Genomic DNA, 15,738 nt, shown 5'->3' on the forward strand with positions numbered 1-15,738 from the left:
GAAGGCAAAGTAGTAACGTGCTTAGCGACTCCGATAACTCAGCGGAGCCTCATGTGGCCGCAAGGAGTTGATTTGCATCTCCTTCATCTGCCTGTACAAATGCACTGCATTATACGACATACAGATAAAGGTGGGTAAGCAGCGCAGTGCCGTCTGCAAATTCAACAAATAAATAAATAACAAAACATAAGACGTCATACACTTTTTTGAAAGATACTTTTACTTCGTTGGTAAATACTTCAGCAACAAACCTGCTTACAGCCCGAACAGCAACCACTAGACAAACATGGAAAGCCCAGCCTGCGTTCTCTATAAGGTGGCGATGCCGTAAGCCTGGCGCCTTAATAAAACGCTTGTGTCTGCGTCAGTGTAGTGGGCCGTGACGTGCGAGAAGCCAGCATTTTCGATTTGCCTTACAGAATCTCTGTTGAGGTGGCAGTTGCAGCATGTTATCTTCCAAAGTGGGGTTACCGCGTTCTGAACGAACCTCTGCCACGTGCCGACCGGAAAACCCACGTGCTCCAGGAAGATGAGGCTACCACCCTGCGAGACGAACCAATCAATAAATAACTAGGGCTGTAACACAACACTAATGAGACAAAGAACTTCAACGATATTATCCTCTTATAAGTACATAAAAAAAGGCTCGCGCAAAACAGACTTTCTTGCCTGGTTAATAGAAGTTGGTCGGCAGCTTTCAATGGCAGCTATTACAAGACGCGAAAATGTCAGCGGAAACTGGTAATAATATGTTGCTTCGAGCGCGAAAGCGAAAGCATGCGGAGTGCCTATGACAACTAAACGAAAACAAACTTTGTTGTTTTATACATCCATATGCATTGCAAGATGTATTTGCTACCTATATTAACAAGCATGGTGCTCAGCTCACGCAGGCAAACACATGAAAGAAGAAAAAAAAAAGCTACGAGGGAGCTTCATATGAGAAACTTCTGGCCGATCAAGAAATATACTGATAATCTTCTGTCTGACCAATAAATGTATTGGTGAACTCATCTCTCATGTGATAGCCTTGCGGTAGCCTCCATAGCCACCTCACTTTGGTGGCGGTGCCCTCTGTTTCACGAGCAAACAATCGGAATGCCTGTTGTATCACATAAGGCAGCGATGCGTACGTAGCATAATGCCATAAGCCGTGTCCGGCCAATAGCCCATTTTTAAAGACGATAGTCTTTCTTGGAATACTTGAACGCAGAAATTTCGGTCTGTCTGTCTGTCTGTCTGTCTGTCTGTCTGTCTGTCTGTCTGTCTGTCTGTCTGTCTGTCTGTCTGTCTGTCTGTCTGTCACGCGATTCAGCCACTCGGCCAAAGTTTAAGCACTTGCTGAACGCCCAGCCATCTTGAACTGGTAGCTGCGTTGAGCCTGTGAACATTGTAAATCAAAAAGAAAATATTAAGCATATCTGAGGCGCAACACCAATACGTATTAGGTGGTGTCCTCCTTTACTAAAAAATACATAGATACGCAATTCTATAAACCCTGGTGTTTCTTAGGCTACGCTAAAAATTCGATGCCATGCACGAAAAAGTCCTCTGGCAGTGTTTCTTTGGCTGCGCTGAAAATGAGACGCTATGCCCGAAAAAGCCGTCTGCCTATGATATGGTGCTGCCACCTGACAGTGGCCCTGGGTTGTGCACAAGCTCTTGTTTCTCGACGCCACTGCCAGCTGGCGTCCATATTTCACGCAGCGCCTCCTCTATTTTAATAATGCAGCCAGATGCGACCAATTCAACATAGAGGAGGTGCTCTCTGAGGCAAGGCAAAGCATAAATGGCAGAAGACTATCGTCTTTCGACGACATTTGCAGCGAAGCACGCAGACACGCGGCCATTTTTTTTGTGGTTGTTCTCGTTAGGCTTAATGGGCCAACGTATGTTGTACGTTGTACCACACCCTCCTTAGAGTTACAATATATGCTGCCTTAGGTAGCAGAGTTTCGCGTAGGTCCGCTTAGCAATCACAGCTATGTGGGTAAGCCCCCTTTCATTTTTGCAGGCGACAGGCCCAGCCTGTCGCCGACTGACATCGCTGTCTTGTAGCCGACACGATGAACTTGACTGGCGATAACTAGTGTCAGTTCAGTTCGCTGCAGCCGCGGCGTATAAAAATGCGAAATGGGCCGAGCATCAGCTTCTCCACAATGCCGTCTTGCCACTAGCGTTTGGGAAGCAGATAGCGCAAACTAAACGTAGCCGATAAAGTAAATCTAAATCTCCTTGTTGCAGTGGGCCACCTGTTTATTCAGTAGGTCATTATTTTCGCAAGATAATGTGAGCAGCAAACTTGTTTCATGTAGCCATCTTTTTGTGTGCGTTTAAAGAGACATCTTGCAGTACTATACCAAAATACAGTGTAGACTTCGTTTAGAAGCGAAGAGACACCAGGCACCGGGCAATTTTGTGCTGGTGGCGCATTCTTTTGGTGGCAAGGCAAACGCAATGGCATGTGAAGGCCTGAAAGGGCGCTCAGCACAAGCTACTGGACCGCTTAGTTTCTACAGCGCGACTGGACGCGGACGGAGAAGGAACACGCAAACACACACACAGCGCTGACTTTCAACTGGCATGAACAACCAACTAGCCCGCCAACGCACTTTAGTCAATTTCATCTCTAGTACAACGGGCATCCCTCCTCTTTTTGTCTCGGACCCATGCCGCATTGTTGCGGTGATCGCAACCCCTGCTCTCGTGTGTCTATATAAGCGTCACGTGCATATGAAAAATAAGCATTCCAGTTGAAAGTCAGCGCTGTGTGTGTGTTTGCGTGTTCCTTCTCCGTCTGCGTCCAGTCGCGCTGTAGAAACTAAGCATGAACAACCAACTAGCCCGCCAACGCACTTTAGTCAGTTTCATTTCTAGTACATCGGGCATCCCTCCTCTTTTTGTCTCGGACCCATGCCGCATTGTTGTGCTGAAACACACACACAGCGCTTACTTTCAAACTAAGCATGAACAACCAACTAGCCCGCCAACGCACTTTAGTCAATTTCATTTCTAGTACATCGGGCATCCCTCCTCTTTTTGTCTCGGACCCATGCCGCATTGTTGCGCTGATCGCAACCGCAGCCTGCAAAGCTAGAGTGCTAGGCTTCTGCATCCGACACAAGGTTCTGCCTCCAGAAATTGTGGCCTTATTCGGCTATTGCTTACCTTCAGTGAACCATGGGGTTCGCATTTGTAAGGTAATGCGCTCTGATTGGCAGAGGCAGGTACGGCTGTACACAGACCAAGTGAGGCATCTTCTTGGACCGTCTTCAAGCCCTCACACTCGGCGGGAGTTCTCCAGGCTTACTAGCAGCTCAACCGAGTTCCCCGAGTTCTTCTGGCAGCAGGTGCTCCCGGGCTTAAGAAAGCAGGTGCAGAAGTCTCCGGTTCCTACGAATCCCATTCACGTCGTGGGTGATGTGACACTGCCGGAACATGTGCAACGCGTCCTCAGGTGTGGACCCAAGTTTGCCGTCGAACCTCAGAAGTCGCGTCCTGAACTGCTCTCCATGGTCAGGCAAGTGTCCAAGGAAGTTCCCGAACCTGAGTTTGATAGGAGCATATCTGAAGGCGTGGATGTACTGTGTCGCTCCCGTCCTTCAGGTGAAAAGCTTTCGTTGGCCAGTACTGTTAGGTACATGAAGGATAATTTTCTGTCATTGTTATCCGCGGACAAAGAAGGTGGCTTCGCGGTAATGCCCAAGTCCGTGTACTTGACAAAAGCCTCGGAGTCTGTATCCGCCGTGTTCAATGCGCATGACGACGTGTCGCTGAGGAAACTTCGAAATGAGGCAGTAAAGTTGTGCAAAAGATATATTCTTGTGATGATGTGGATTGTGTGGCCCGTGACGGGGCGAAGAGGGAACGACAGTTCTGCTCTGCGGTACGCCTTGGAAAAAAAAGACGACGAAAAGGAAGCGCGAGCGGGGCGTGCGGCTCGAGCAGTTAGAGCGCGACACGGTTGGAACGGCAGCCGCTGGTCGCCGGTTCGTGTCGCGACATCGCCTAACCAGGCGTCCGGCAGCCTTGCGGACCTGGTGAGCCTGGCTTCCTGCTTCGGGCTGCGTCACTCAACCAGGCGTCCGGCAGCCATGTGGACCTGGTGAGCCTGTTTCCCGCTCTGTTCCCGATGCTGACACGGAGACCGACAGCCTAGTCTGTTCCTGGCCTGAGGTCCTGGGGCCCGAGTGGTGTCACGAAGTGGCCGCGGCTCATGTTGGCGACGGGCAGCTAACCTGCGCTGCAGTGGCCTGGGGATCTACCGGCCTGCAGTGCCATCATCACCACCACTACCACCTCGCCACGGTCAAGGCAGCGTGACTGTTGACTGCCCAAGGAGTACCCGTGACGACCGACCTCGCCGCAGCGACAACAGTTCATACCGGCGAGTAGGAGAGTTTGTGTGCGAGGCGCGTAGGACGTTTAGGATGTTAATAAGGAATGCTGTAGTGTGTTGTGTGTGAATCGTCAGAGTTATCGGTTGTGTTAAAGTCTGTGTTGTGTGTACAGAATCACCTGACTGCCGGTTGAATTATTTCGGATCCTGGGCCCACATTACACCATCACAAATCTCGAAAGCCTAGCTCGATCGTTGGGAAATAGCAAAAAGTTGCAGTTAGAAATATTTTTACAGTTAAAACGCATACAAGTGACTGTCCTCTTCGTGTGATTTTGTCCGAAAACGACACATGGCAGAAGTGTTTGGCATTGTTCTTACAGAAGCACTTGAAGATGCTTCCTGTTGACGATCCTTATTTGGTAGTTAAGTCGGAGCAAGTTGTTGAATTCTTTAAGGTTAGGCAGGACCAGAACCTAGCCGTCTTTTCGATGGACGTGAAAGATTTGTTTTATTCACTTCCCCAGGCGGAATTGATGACATGTGTTGCAGATAGCATTGACAGGTTGGGAACTGTCAATTTCCAGAACGCTTCCGGCTTGTCCTGTGATCAGTTTTTAGAGCTCCTTCACTTTTATGTAAACTCAACCTACGCAACTTGGGACGGACACATTGTGAAACAAAGAAATGGCATATGTATGGGGTCTTCTATCGCTCCCTGTTTGAGCGACCCATTTCTGGCTCACCGCAACAAGCTCCTTCGCGATCGTTTGACCAGTATGGACGTCGTTGGCGTCTTCAGATTCGTAGACGACTACCTAATTGTTTCACGCCTTGACTCTAACAACTTTGACGCAGGGGTCGCTAGAACCCTGAGCATTTTTACTGACGTGTTGTCCCCTCTTTTACTGACGCATGAAGTCCCGAAGGACAATTTCATAAAATTTTTGGACATAGGGTTGTATTGCCGTCCAAGAGGTGTTTACTGGAGCTACGAGCCTAGAGGTAACAAGCCGGTGTTGCCATTTGCATCGGCGCACTCCAAGTTAGTCAAACGTGCCGTGATTCAGTCGTGTTTCCACAATTCTTTGTCCAAGTCTTGTGAGCATAAGATTGAGGAAAGTTTGTGAGTCCAGGCCAAGCGTCTGTGCGACTCCGGTTACCCCATGAGACTGTTGTCAGCGGTGGCGGAGTGCCTGAACAAAAAGTACAGGTCTAATTCGAGTGAGCATCAGAGTGACACTCGAAGGAAAAAGCTCGCAGTAGTGCCCTACATCCACGCCCCGCCACAGTGGTCTAGTGGTTATGGCGCTCGACTGCTGACCCGAATGTCCCGGGATCGAATCCCGGCTGCGGCGGCTGCATTTTCGATGGAGGCGAAAATGTTTGAGGCCCGTGTACTTAGATTTAGGTGCACGTTAAAGAACCCCAGGTGGTCGAAATTTCCGGAGCCCTCCGCTACGGCGTCTCTCATAATCATATCTTGGTTTTGGGACGTTAAACCCCAGATATTATTATTATTATTGCCCTACATCCACACCGTATCTCACAACCTGAAAAGGATTGCGAGAAGGTCCGGTGTGGAGGTTGTTTTTTCCGCGCCCGTGCGACTGCAGGGACTTTGCAGGCGAGTGAACGCTGAAAGAGAAAAAGAAAGAAAATGCTTCGTGTTCCACTAAACATAGCGAGAAGCTTGTTGCCTGCGTTAAAGACGTTATTTATTCCGTCCCGCTGTCATCTTCCCGTGTGTACAATGGCCAGACCGGCCGTTGTGTGAATCAAAGGTTGCGCGAACATAAGTACAATGTCACGAAAGTTATTTCGGACACCTTGCCATCCACTGCCAAAGATGTGGTTGTTTTCCCATTTTTGATAAAACTAGTATTCTCAACAGGGCAAGAGATCGATTGACTAGAGAAATTATTGAAGCGTATGAAATAGATAAAATGAATGATACATCTGTCAGCATGCCATCTTTGTCACTAACAGATAAGGAAAAGAGATATCTGGATCCGTCACTCTAGGTTGGTGGCAACTGGTTGTGATTGCGGCAGAACATGCGCGTTTGGGTCCTGCTTTTGTTTCTTGTTTTGTGTGCACCTGCTCGCGTGTGTCTATATAAGCGTCACGTGCATATGAAAAATAAACATTCCAGTTGAAAGTCAGCGCTGTGTGTGTGTTTGCGTGTTCCTTCTCCGTCCGCGTCCAGTCGCGCTGTAGAAACTAAGCATGAACAACCAACTAGCCCGCCAACGCACTTTAGTCTACTGGACCGGACGATGGCTATGTTTCTTAACTGTGTTTGTTAGCTTTTTTTCGTTTTTGTGTGTGTGTGTGCTGCGCTGCCGAAATGTATCACTAAGGTCTCACAGACACGTTGCTCTGTGGATGCACAAACCGCTATTCAAACATGACCTCAGCGAAACAAGAGCGCAATCATCTCTCCTCGGCGTTGCGCAAGTATGTACGGCGGCGACACGTATGAGACAGCGGCTGGTGCGGTTATTCAAATCGGGGTTGTGTTGCTCATTATTAGGGCCATAGCACCTACTCCTCCAGGTAAAATAAAGAAAACGCTTCGTTACGTGAACCCAATCTTTAATCTCAGCCAAGGTCAAAGCTGGCGAAAGAGCCTCAGCGAAACGCTAGTGCGGCCGCGCGTTTGTTAAAACCAACTCCGGCTCAGTGCTAGTCTTTCGTTCCGCCACCGCCAGAGGCACTGGCTGCATTCAGGCTCAGTGCGCGTTCGCGCCTACAGCGCTGACGGCGCCGAGCAGCGTCTGTGTGTTGTGTTAAGGTGTTACATATGAACTCCCTTGTCGCGGCGTGAGTCTAAGCATGTAGACTTCTCGTTCTCCTTGCCTAAACCAAGACATGCAACGAAGTTAAATCTCTGCAAACCAATGGCCTCGTTCTTTTCTAAGTAAAGAAAATCTGAACTATCACTCGATAACCTTGGTTTACCGCGTTTCATAGCGGCAAACTTTCTCATCAAATCAGCCACGTGCTTTGCGATGTGATGGCGTGCGTTTACTGGCCCTTCTTTGAGCTTCACTCGTGTGTGGCTCTTACATTCGTTGGAGCCGCCGCAAATCAGCCAGGAGGCAATGGATCACGGACATGTTTGGAGTGCCGCGCCGCATTGCAACGAGCCGCATAGAAAGCTATTTTCGAGCGATAGCTCCGCTCCCCGTCGGGTACCCGCTCAGAGAACTGCTCGTTTCGTCAACCATACTTTCAAGCTCATCCAAAGTCGTTAGCGTCTCTGAGGTACGTCAGCGCCGCAGGAAATTGTTTACGCATTGCTTGCGAGATGCCGCGAAGTTCTCGCCGATGAATCCTCGCCGACTTTTCTCCCAACGCTCTTAGTGTGGCGCTTTCGCGCAGCCGATCCGCGGCTCAAGGTCCGTAGTCATCTTTGTAGCTACCACCCTCATCATCGTTGAAATTCACTCGCACACTAGTCTTCGGGTATTCTTTTAGTTCATCGTCATCATTGAATACTTCTACCAATTCTTCCCGATGTTCTTGCTCCACCAGTGCTTGCTGTGGTTGCTGTTCCGGTTGTTTTCTCTGACGAAGCAAAAGTTTGGCCAAGGGAAAATCCAGATGCGATGTACCCGGTCCGTGGCCTAGTCTGCAGTTCATTGCCGCATAGAGGTATGTGCTGTTATCAAGGGGTGCACCAGGTCGGGACATCCAGGCAGGCTTGACCGGCATCTTCACCACCAGAGCCTTGTGATCACTATGGTAGACTGCCAACGGCTCGCACAACTCTCTTATGCAGGCAAGATTGAAGTTCTCATAGGTCAAGTCTATGCATACGCGCTGCATTGTATTCACGGTGATCGGCAGTAACTCCTCGTCGTCTCTTGTTCTGCCTTTCCTTGGCCGCGTATTCTGCGTCTGCTCGTCGTGTGTTTGCCGTTCTTGCACAGCGACAAGCCTCGCTTCACGATGCGCTGTTTCTTCTTCTGAGTACAGTGGCGGTCAAAATTTTAGAGACCACGGGAGCGCGTGGCATACAGCGCCGCGGCGCCTTCTGACGGCTGCCTGCGAAGCTCGAGAGCGCGCACTTCGCACCCTTTTTTACCTCCATGCCTGCTCGTTCGCTCCCTTCAAGAGCGCGCATACCGGGCAGTTAGAGAAAGCGCAAGGTGTCACTTTTGCAGTCGCCGCGGAAGGACCAAGCGATGATATCTTGACAAAAATATGTTTTTGTAAGGCAGTGCTCGGTGCGCGCCGCATTTGACACTGTTGTCACTGACGCTCCGCGGCGCCGAAAACACGCATATGGCGTGTTTCGCCGATCTAGAGCGCAAGCGACATCGCTACTCGATAATCTTATCACATATGTCAATTTTAGAAAAACTGACGCCATATGCGTGTTTTCAACGCCGCGGAACGTCTGGGACCAAAGCGTAGAAGGTGGCGCGCACCGAGCACTGCCAGTACAACACTTTGAGGGAGCGAAAGAGCAGGCTGGCAAATAAAAAAGAACGCATTTGCGCAGTGCGCACTCTCGAGCTTTCCAGGCAGCCGTTAGAAGGCGCCGCGCTGCTGTTAGCCATGCTCTCCCGTGGTCTATAAAATTTTGACCACCACTGTACGTACATTCTTTGCGCTTCTCATGGCTTTATCTAATGGATCGGCGGAAGCGCGGCGGAACTGGGTTGCGCGAGGTGTCTCCGTCGCTGGGAGTGGCTTAGTGATAGCAGCTCAGTGGTTATCGCTACCACGCGTCCCATGGCTGTGTCTGATGGAGCTGCGGAAGGCTGGCTATTCGTGAAACGCGCACGTTTTAACGGCAGATTAAAGAGCTGCGCTCTTAGAGATTCAAATGATAAATTTGTAGGTCGATTTAAAACGTCCAAATATACAGTTTCTAATTTTATATCTGTTAAATATGACTGCTGTTGTGCCTACTTTAGTTGCCCGCCAAATACAAAAAAAGCAAAAAATAGCACAAAAGTGAAACGTGTCTTCACAGACGTAGTTCAGCGTTTGTTATGCGTTCTTTCGGCACAAGGGCGAAGGAATGAAGGCTATAACACCAAATTGTAATGTCACGCGAATAACGGCAAGCAGCTCGAAACTCGCAACGCGCTGCTCGAGCAGAAAGGACGCACGGAAAGAACATACATAGGGTGAGCGTGAACTAGACACTGCCACAGCTCGACAGTTAAATCGCGCTGCTCAAACACAAAGGAGGGCGCCCGAAACGAACGCAGAAGTATACTGACGATGAGCGCGAACTAATTGTCACAGTTGTAATTTATTTGTGCGTGTACTGCGCGCTCCTTTCGCAAAAGCGGCAGCTGCAGTGAGCGAAGTGACCCTCATGCTCTTTGTAACATGAATTGAAACTTGCGGTGAGAGCACAAACGTACAAGCCACCCCCCTCACGAGATACGCGCACGCGCCCGAGCGACCACGCCCTTTGGAGGCGCGCACGCATCGCAACGCCCGGGGCGACGACATTTAAAGCACGCCCTACGAGCTCTTCGCGCCATCTTGCTAGTGGTAACGAAAACACGCTAAAGTGCCACCGATCTCCGAGTACCGCTACCGGTAAATGGTGTATATAAACATATTGAGTGGATTCAGCGCGATGCAACCAGGGACCGAGGTGAACACCAGCGCTGTTCCTTCTTCGTGTCCCTTCTTCATCTCTCTCCTCGTTGTATCGCGCTGAATCCACTCAATATATTCAACAGAATCTTACTGGCCCAAATGTCATTTCTTCTGCAGAATTGTGTATATAAATAGCTCGCCGTTAGTACGCTGAACAGCGTGCCGTCTGGCACGCTGTTCAGCGTACTAACGGGGTAACTCCACGGGGTAAATCCACGCGCCACATTTTTAAAGGAAAAGAAGTCTAAGAGCGTTGGGTTGTAGCACGCTGTTCAAACACGAAGTAACAACCGTAACAGTTCGCGCTCGTCCTGTGTGTACCTGTGCGTTCTTTTCGAGTGTGCTTCCTTGTGTTTGAGCAGTGCGCTGAAAGTGTCGAGCTGTGACCGTTGATACTTCGCAGTCGTCCTGTCTGTGTTCTTTTCGCCATTCCTTTGCGCTCGAGCGGCGCGTTGCAAGTATGGAGCTGGAGCTGTTTGCCGCTTTTCGTGTCACATTCTAATTTGTTGCTATCGCATTATTTGCTTCGTCGTTGCTTCGAAACTGTGGCTTGTTTTCTTTACCATTGGTTAGTGTATATTTTACAACGTCATATCCATGACAGAAATACGTCAGTGGAGCGGTGGTGGACCCCGGCGTAAAAGACGTTCGTGTTAAAAAAGAAAATTACCACTTGACATGCCCGCTTGCGCGCCTGTGCACTGCTCCCTAACGTTCCGCGTACAATGTGACGGGTGTGCTAAATCAACAGGGCTGCGACGACGGTGGTGGCTGTGCGATGACGCACACTTTGCTAGCGGCAACACAAGCGATAACCGCTGCGTCTCGTTATGGCTGTCACGAACCACCCGCGAGGGAAGCATGTCGGTTGTACGCGGAACGTTTGTACATACGTGCAAAACGCAGTTGTTTACACAGACATTAAGCAATATTTTAGGTTCAGCTGCAAAGAGCGTTCCTATGAGGGCCTAACCTTGCCTCCACTCTTTTAATATTTGCTCTTTACAATACATACTGTCGCGGCATAAGTAGTATTAAAATAAACGACTCGCGTGTGTAACCCGCTTGTGTCATTACATAAAAACTGCAGATAATAAAACACTAACACTTCTTTTACGCAGTCATCATATGGATACACGCTCGTGGAAGAACATTTGCTTGCAGAGATGCATTAATTCCGTGATTCTGTAAAACACTTCTTATGAAGTACCTTAGTATTTCTTCGTTAATTACATGTTCAGTCTAATTATTTGCAGCAGGACACCTGTTAAAGAAAACTTAAGGGTTTTTATTATTTCTGTTCATCACGGATATTAGCTGTGCCGTTGTGGCTGTGCAAAACCGTATGTTCTTACCTCAATCTGCGTGCACGAACGGTGCAGCGCGGCCGTTCGCTAGTGCTTGGCGTTCTATTACACTGACGCAAAACATCCACCTGGACGGGTATATACACATAAGAACACAAAAAATGCAGCTGCATAAACTCTCTGCGACTTTGCCGCTTGTTATGTTGCCTGCAAAATTTCCTCCTTGTTATGACCCTTTTTGCTGCAAAGTGACTGGCTTGATAAGAAGATAGGACAAGTCATCATGTCGCATTTCTTGTTTATTTCACCAACATGGCACAATCCTAAAAAGTTACCCGAGTACTGCAATATAACTGAAGATGAAAATGTGATTTAGAAGGCAAAGCCCCTCACCTCCTGTGGAGAGCAAATTGCACAGTGCGCTTACATAAGACGGCAGCTTTGAAATGACTATTTTTTTATTTAGATGTCAAAACATGACATAGTTTTGAGCAGGCTATGTGACGTCTTCCCCTGAAAGAATTTTGTGCAGCCTAGACCCTGAAGTTTCATAATAGCACATAGGCTTATACTGGCGTAGAGATAAAACAATGTCACCTGTAGCGGTTAGAGACATTAATTAGGTATTTGTATATGGCCAAAGAATGGCATTCACTGAGGCAGTAATCGCAGGATCCACAAGTGGAAGCAATTATATCAGATAGATAAGGGTGCTCAAAACGCAATTTACATTATACTTAACATCCTGTTATATCGCTGTATTACTGCTCTTGACGTAGATTGAAGCGGAATTTTCATTTTAAGATATCTGCCGTCAGAAACTACACTACCACAAAAACAGCAGCAATGATAACACTTACATTCACCAGTACCCTCTTGGCTTCCTTGAGAACCTTGCTGGAGTCTTTTACAGAACAAAGTAGGTAGGAGAACATAACCACGTCGTAATGGCTACTTGGCAAATCACCCATATTTTCACCATATCCTTGTATCAATTGTTCGAGTTCAATCTGTGAAAGCAAAAGAAAGAAGCGTCGAGAGTTGCACACATCGTTTAAGTCTGGATATATATTCGCAGAAAAATGGAGACTTGATGCTAATGTATGTTTCAAATATTTGTGCATGGATCATTTCGGCGAGGGACTTGTGTTAAACTTTGCTGGATTGAATAAATGGAATGACGAACGGGGCATCCCTTGTTCAACCACTACTGATGGCAGGGCAGCAAAAAAATAATTAACATCCAATAAAAATATATACCATTGCAGACCAGCACTGTATATTTGTGGACAACTGCATAAACACAGGAGCTAAGCAGCGACGCTACTATATTTATATATGACGTGTGCTCCGGCATAATTTAAAAAACTGGGGCAGCTACGCATAGCGGTGCGAGGACTATGGAATCAGCGGCGGAGCTGGTGGCCTCGCCCTCCTCCTCTCCACCCTCCTCACCATCACTTCCCCCCCCCCTCCCTTGCTATACTGCACTGTACATGGCTGTGCTATTCTTTCTTTCTTCCTCTCGTTCTCTTTTTAGATGCGAGGTATCTTATGGCGGAGTTCAAACCGGTGGTCGTGGTGGTGTGCGGCGTGACCACCCTTACTGCGCATGCGCATACCCTCTTCACTATCCCTCTCCCCCCTCTCCACTTCCCCGTCTACCCTCCCCCTTTCCACTCTTCCTCTGAAACGCGGGCTAGACATGCCGAAATTCTCTCCTGCGCAACGCCGCGATGAGCACCAGCGTATGCGCGTCCCCTCCCCCTCTCTCACCTCTCCTACGCTGCCCCCCTATGGCACGCCTGCCGACTGCGTTCCCCGCTCGCCCTATGAGAATTAACGGCCAGGCTAGAGGGAAGACAAGACGCGCGTAGCGTTCCTCTTCGCGTTCCACGACGCGAGGTCGGTAGCATGCCCAAAGAACGCCAACGGAACGCGATCGTGCAATTGCTCCGGCTTCGCATCGCCTCATGGTCCCCTTTAGCGGGAAATGGTGTAATTTTTTTATATCTCCTTCATTATCTCTTTCTCACTCTTTGTTTCTCTTTCTTTCTATCTTTTTCATCGTTATCTCACCCACACCTAGCCAGTTATATGGTTTCGATAATTGCTTCGTGATAAACAGAAGGGCGCGATAATACTCTACACAAAGAAGAAGAACACGGGACGACGCGATGTCCCTTCATGTTTGTGTACACTATTATTGCGCCCTTCTGTTTATCACGAAGCATTTATCGGAACCAAGACCAACTCGCCCAACTTTTAACTATACCGATAAATGCTTGTTGTGCTAGTGTGCCTGGATAGCCTAGTGGTTACGACACTCGCCTTCAGACGGTGTGTACTCGGGTTTGCATCCCGCCTCGCGAAGACGTTTCATTTCGTTTTATTATTTTTTCTCCTCATCCTTTCCTTCCTCCTCTCCACGTTGCCGAGCAGAGTTTTCGCTTAACGCTCACCTCCCTCCTCCTTCCCGGCTCCTTGCCGCAGCACTCCTCGTTTTGCTATTGTCCTTTTTGCACCCCCCCCCCCCCCGATGCCGACACCCATGCTCCAGGCGCACTTCTGGTGTCTCCGTGTGGTTGCATATAAAGTGCAAGGGCGCGTATCGTATATTCTATATGCGGGTGAAGGCGCGCGAGCGTAGCCCACGATCGCGTCTCAAGCACAGGAAACGCGCCTGTTGCTTATACGCGGGTTCCTGGACGTTGGGCTGCGTGGATTCTGCAGACAGTGCGCACTTCTAGCTGCCGGACGCGATCGCGAGCGTCCTATTTTCACACGATTTAGCGCTCGCCTCATACATTTGTAAGTGTGTTTTCACCGCTCAATTTGCGTTGAAGCGACAGACAGCACGCAGGTCGATTCTTTCGCTTGAGCGGCCGAGTTTCTTAACACGAGCATTTTCCTGAGTTAGGACAGGTAAGATGCTAATATAGTTTGTAGTAATAATATTATCTTGGGTTCAAAGTCCAAAAACCACGATATGATTATGAGAGACGCCGTAGTGGAGGGCTCCGGAAATTTCGACCACCTGGGGTTCTCCCATACCAAAGTGGGTTTAGACAGCCTATAGACAGTCAAAACCCATTTTTAGGCAGTCTATACACTGTCTAAATCTATTGTTGTAAGAGCGTTAACGTGCTCCTAAATCTAAGTACACGGGCGTCAAACATTTTCGCCTCCATCGAAAATGCAGCCACCGCGGCCGGGATTCGATACCGCGACCTTTGTGTGAGCAGCCGAGCACCATAACCACTATACCACCGTGGCTTGGCGATTCCAGTATAGTTAGCTGCTAGCCTTAGTAAGTATGAAATTTCCTAAGCCACTCATTGCTTCGCCTTTGCGGCGAAACTGTTACATTTAATGCAACATTTGCAATGGGACCATGGTCGAAGTCAATAGCAGCATCAGCAGTGGGATTTTATTTCTCCAGGAGTCACGTGTGCACCTGCATAGTTGCTAACGCTAACGACAGATGCACTATTGCGTTTGGTGTCACACCGTGTTTACAGCGTAAGAAAGGGTTTCTTGAAGCGGCCCACACAATAAAATCATTCAGCCACAGCTAATCATCATCATCGCCAGCATCATAAAAAACATTGCCTTGTATTAAACGCGGAGCATTTTTAAGCGAACCTTTTGCACTTTTAGCGTTTCTGTCTACGTATCTCTCTATCTCGCTGCCTACGTCTGGGTGATCTCGATCGCCTCCTTAACTTGGTGTAGACCAAAATTGCCATGAGAGGGTAAGATGATTGGACAAATATGACTGTCGGGTAATGACATAAATAACGTGAAAATCCTGTCACGTACGTCGTCACACCCTTTCATCCAGGCACGTGTGGCACATACCCGTACACCACGGGCCGCTGAGCTAACACAGCAACAATCCCGTAGCCACTAGCATCAGTGCGGCACTCAATTGAAGCGGACGCGTCGAAGTGGGCGAGAATCGAAGGTGTGGTGAGCAACGCAACGAGGCGTGAAAAAAACAGCAGAATGATCAGGACCCCATAAAAATGGCACGTCTTTCTTTAGAAGATCGGTTAGGGGCAGGCAATATCCGTGAAGTTTCTGACAAATCGTCGGAAGTATGAACATAGACCCACAAAGCTTCGAACGTCTTTGGCACAAGTTGGTATAGGGAAATCGAGGACAGCGCGAACTTTGACAGGATCGCGGCAGATGCCAGATGAGCCCGTGAGATGCCCCAGGATAGCAACTTGGCGGTGCCCGAAGTGACATTTCGAAGAATTAAGTTGCAGCCCAGCCGAACGAAAGTCAGTCGAGGTGAGTCTCAAAAGTTGTGGCAAGCACAAGGACGTCGTCGAGGTAACAAAGGCCGACAGACCTTTTAAAGCTGCGCAAAAAGCGTATCTATCGTCCGCTCGAATGTGTCCGGCGCATTGTACAAGTCAAACGGCATAACTATGCATTGGTATAGGGCCC

General features: G+C 48.8%; 1 protein-coding gene across 1 annotated transcript; it reads right to left on the reverse strand.

Moving 5' to 3' along the window:
* Positions 1-306: 306 nt before the first annotated feature.
* Positions 307-12,285, reverse strand: LOC119397868 (putative methyltransferase-like protein 7A). Its single transcript, XM_037665201.2, has 2 exons — positions 12,141-12,285; positions 307-543 (listed from the first exon to the last, which is right to left on the reverse strand). Exons 1-2 carry the CDS (start codon positions 12,249-12,251, stop codon positions 310-312), a joined length of 345 nt encoding a protein of 114 aa, XP_037521129.1. The 5' UTR covers positions 12,252-12,285; the 3' UTR covers positions 307-309.
* Positions 12,286-15,738: the final 3,453 nt, after the last annotated feature.

The sequence above is a fragment of the Rhipicephalus sanguineus genome, chromosome 6 (genome assembly GCF_013339695.2).
Source record: "Rhipicephalus sanguineus isolate Rsan-2018 chromosome 6, BIME_Rsan_1.4, whole genome shotgun sequence".
NCBI classification, from domain to species: Eukaryota; Metazoa; Arthropoda; class Arachnida; order Ixodida; family Ixodidae; genus Rhipicephalus; species Rhipicephalus sanguineus.

Bases quoted from the DNA above. Each gene is read 5' to 3' on its own strand.
- LOC119397868 (XM_037665201.2), bottom strand. From the start codon at position 12,251: ATGGGTGATTTGCCAAGTAGCCATTACGACGTGGTTATGTTCTCCTAC. The intron at 544-12,140 runs GTAAGTGTTATC...TTCGTCTCGCAG, and splicing joins CCAAGAGGGTACTGGTGAAT to GGTGGTAGCCTCATCTTCCT.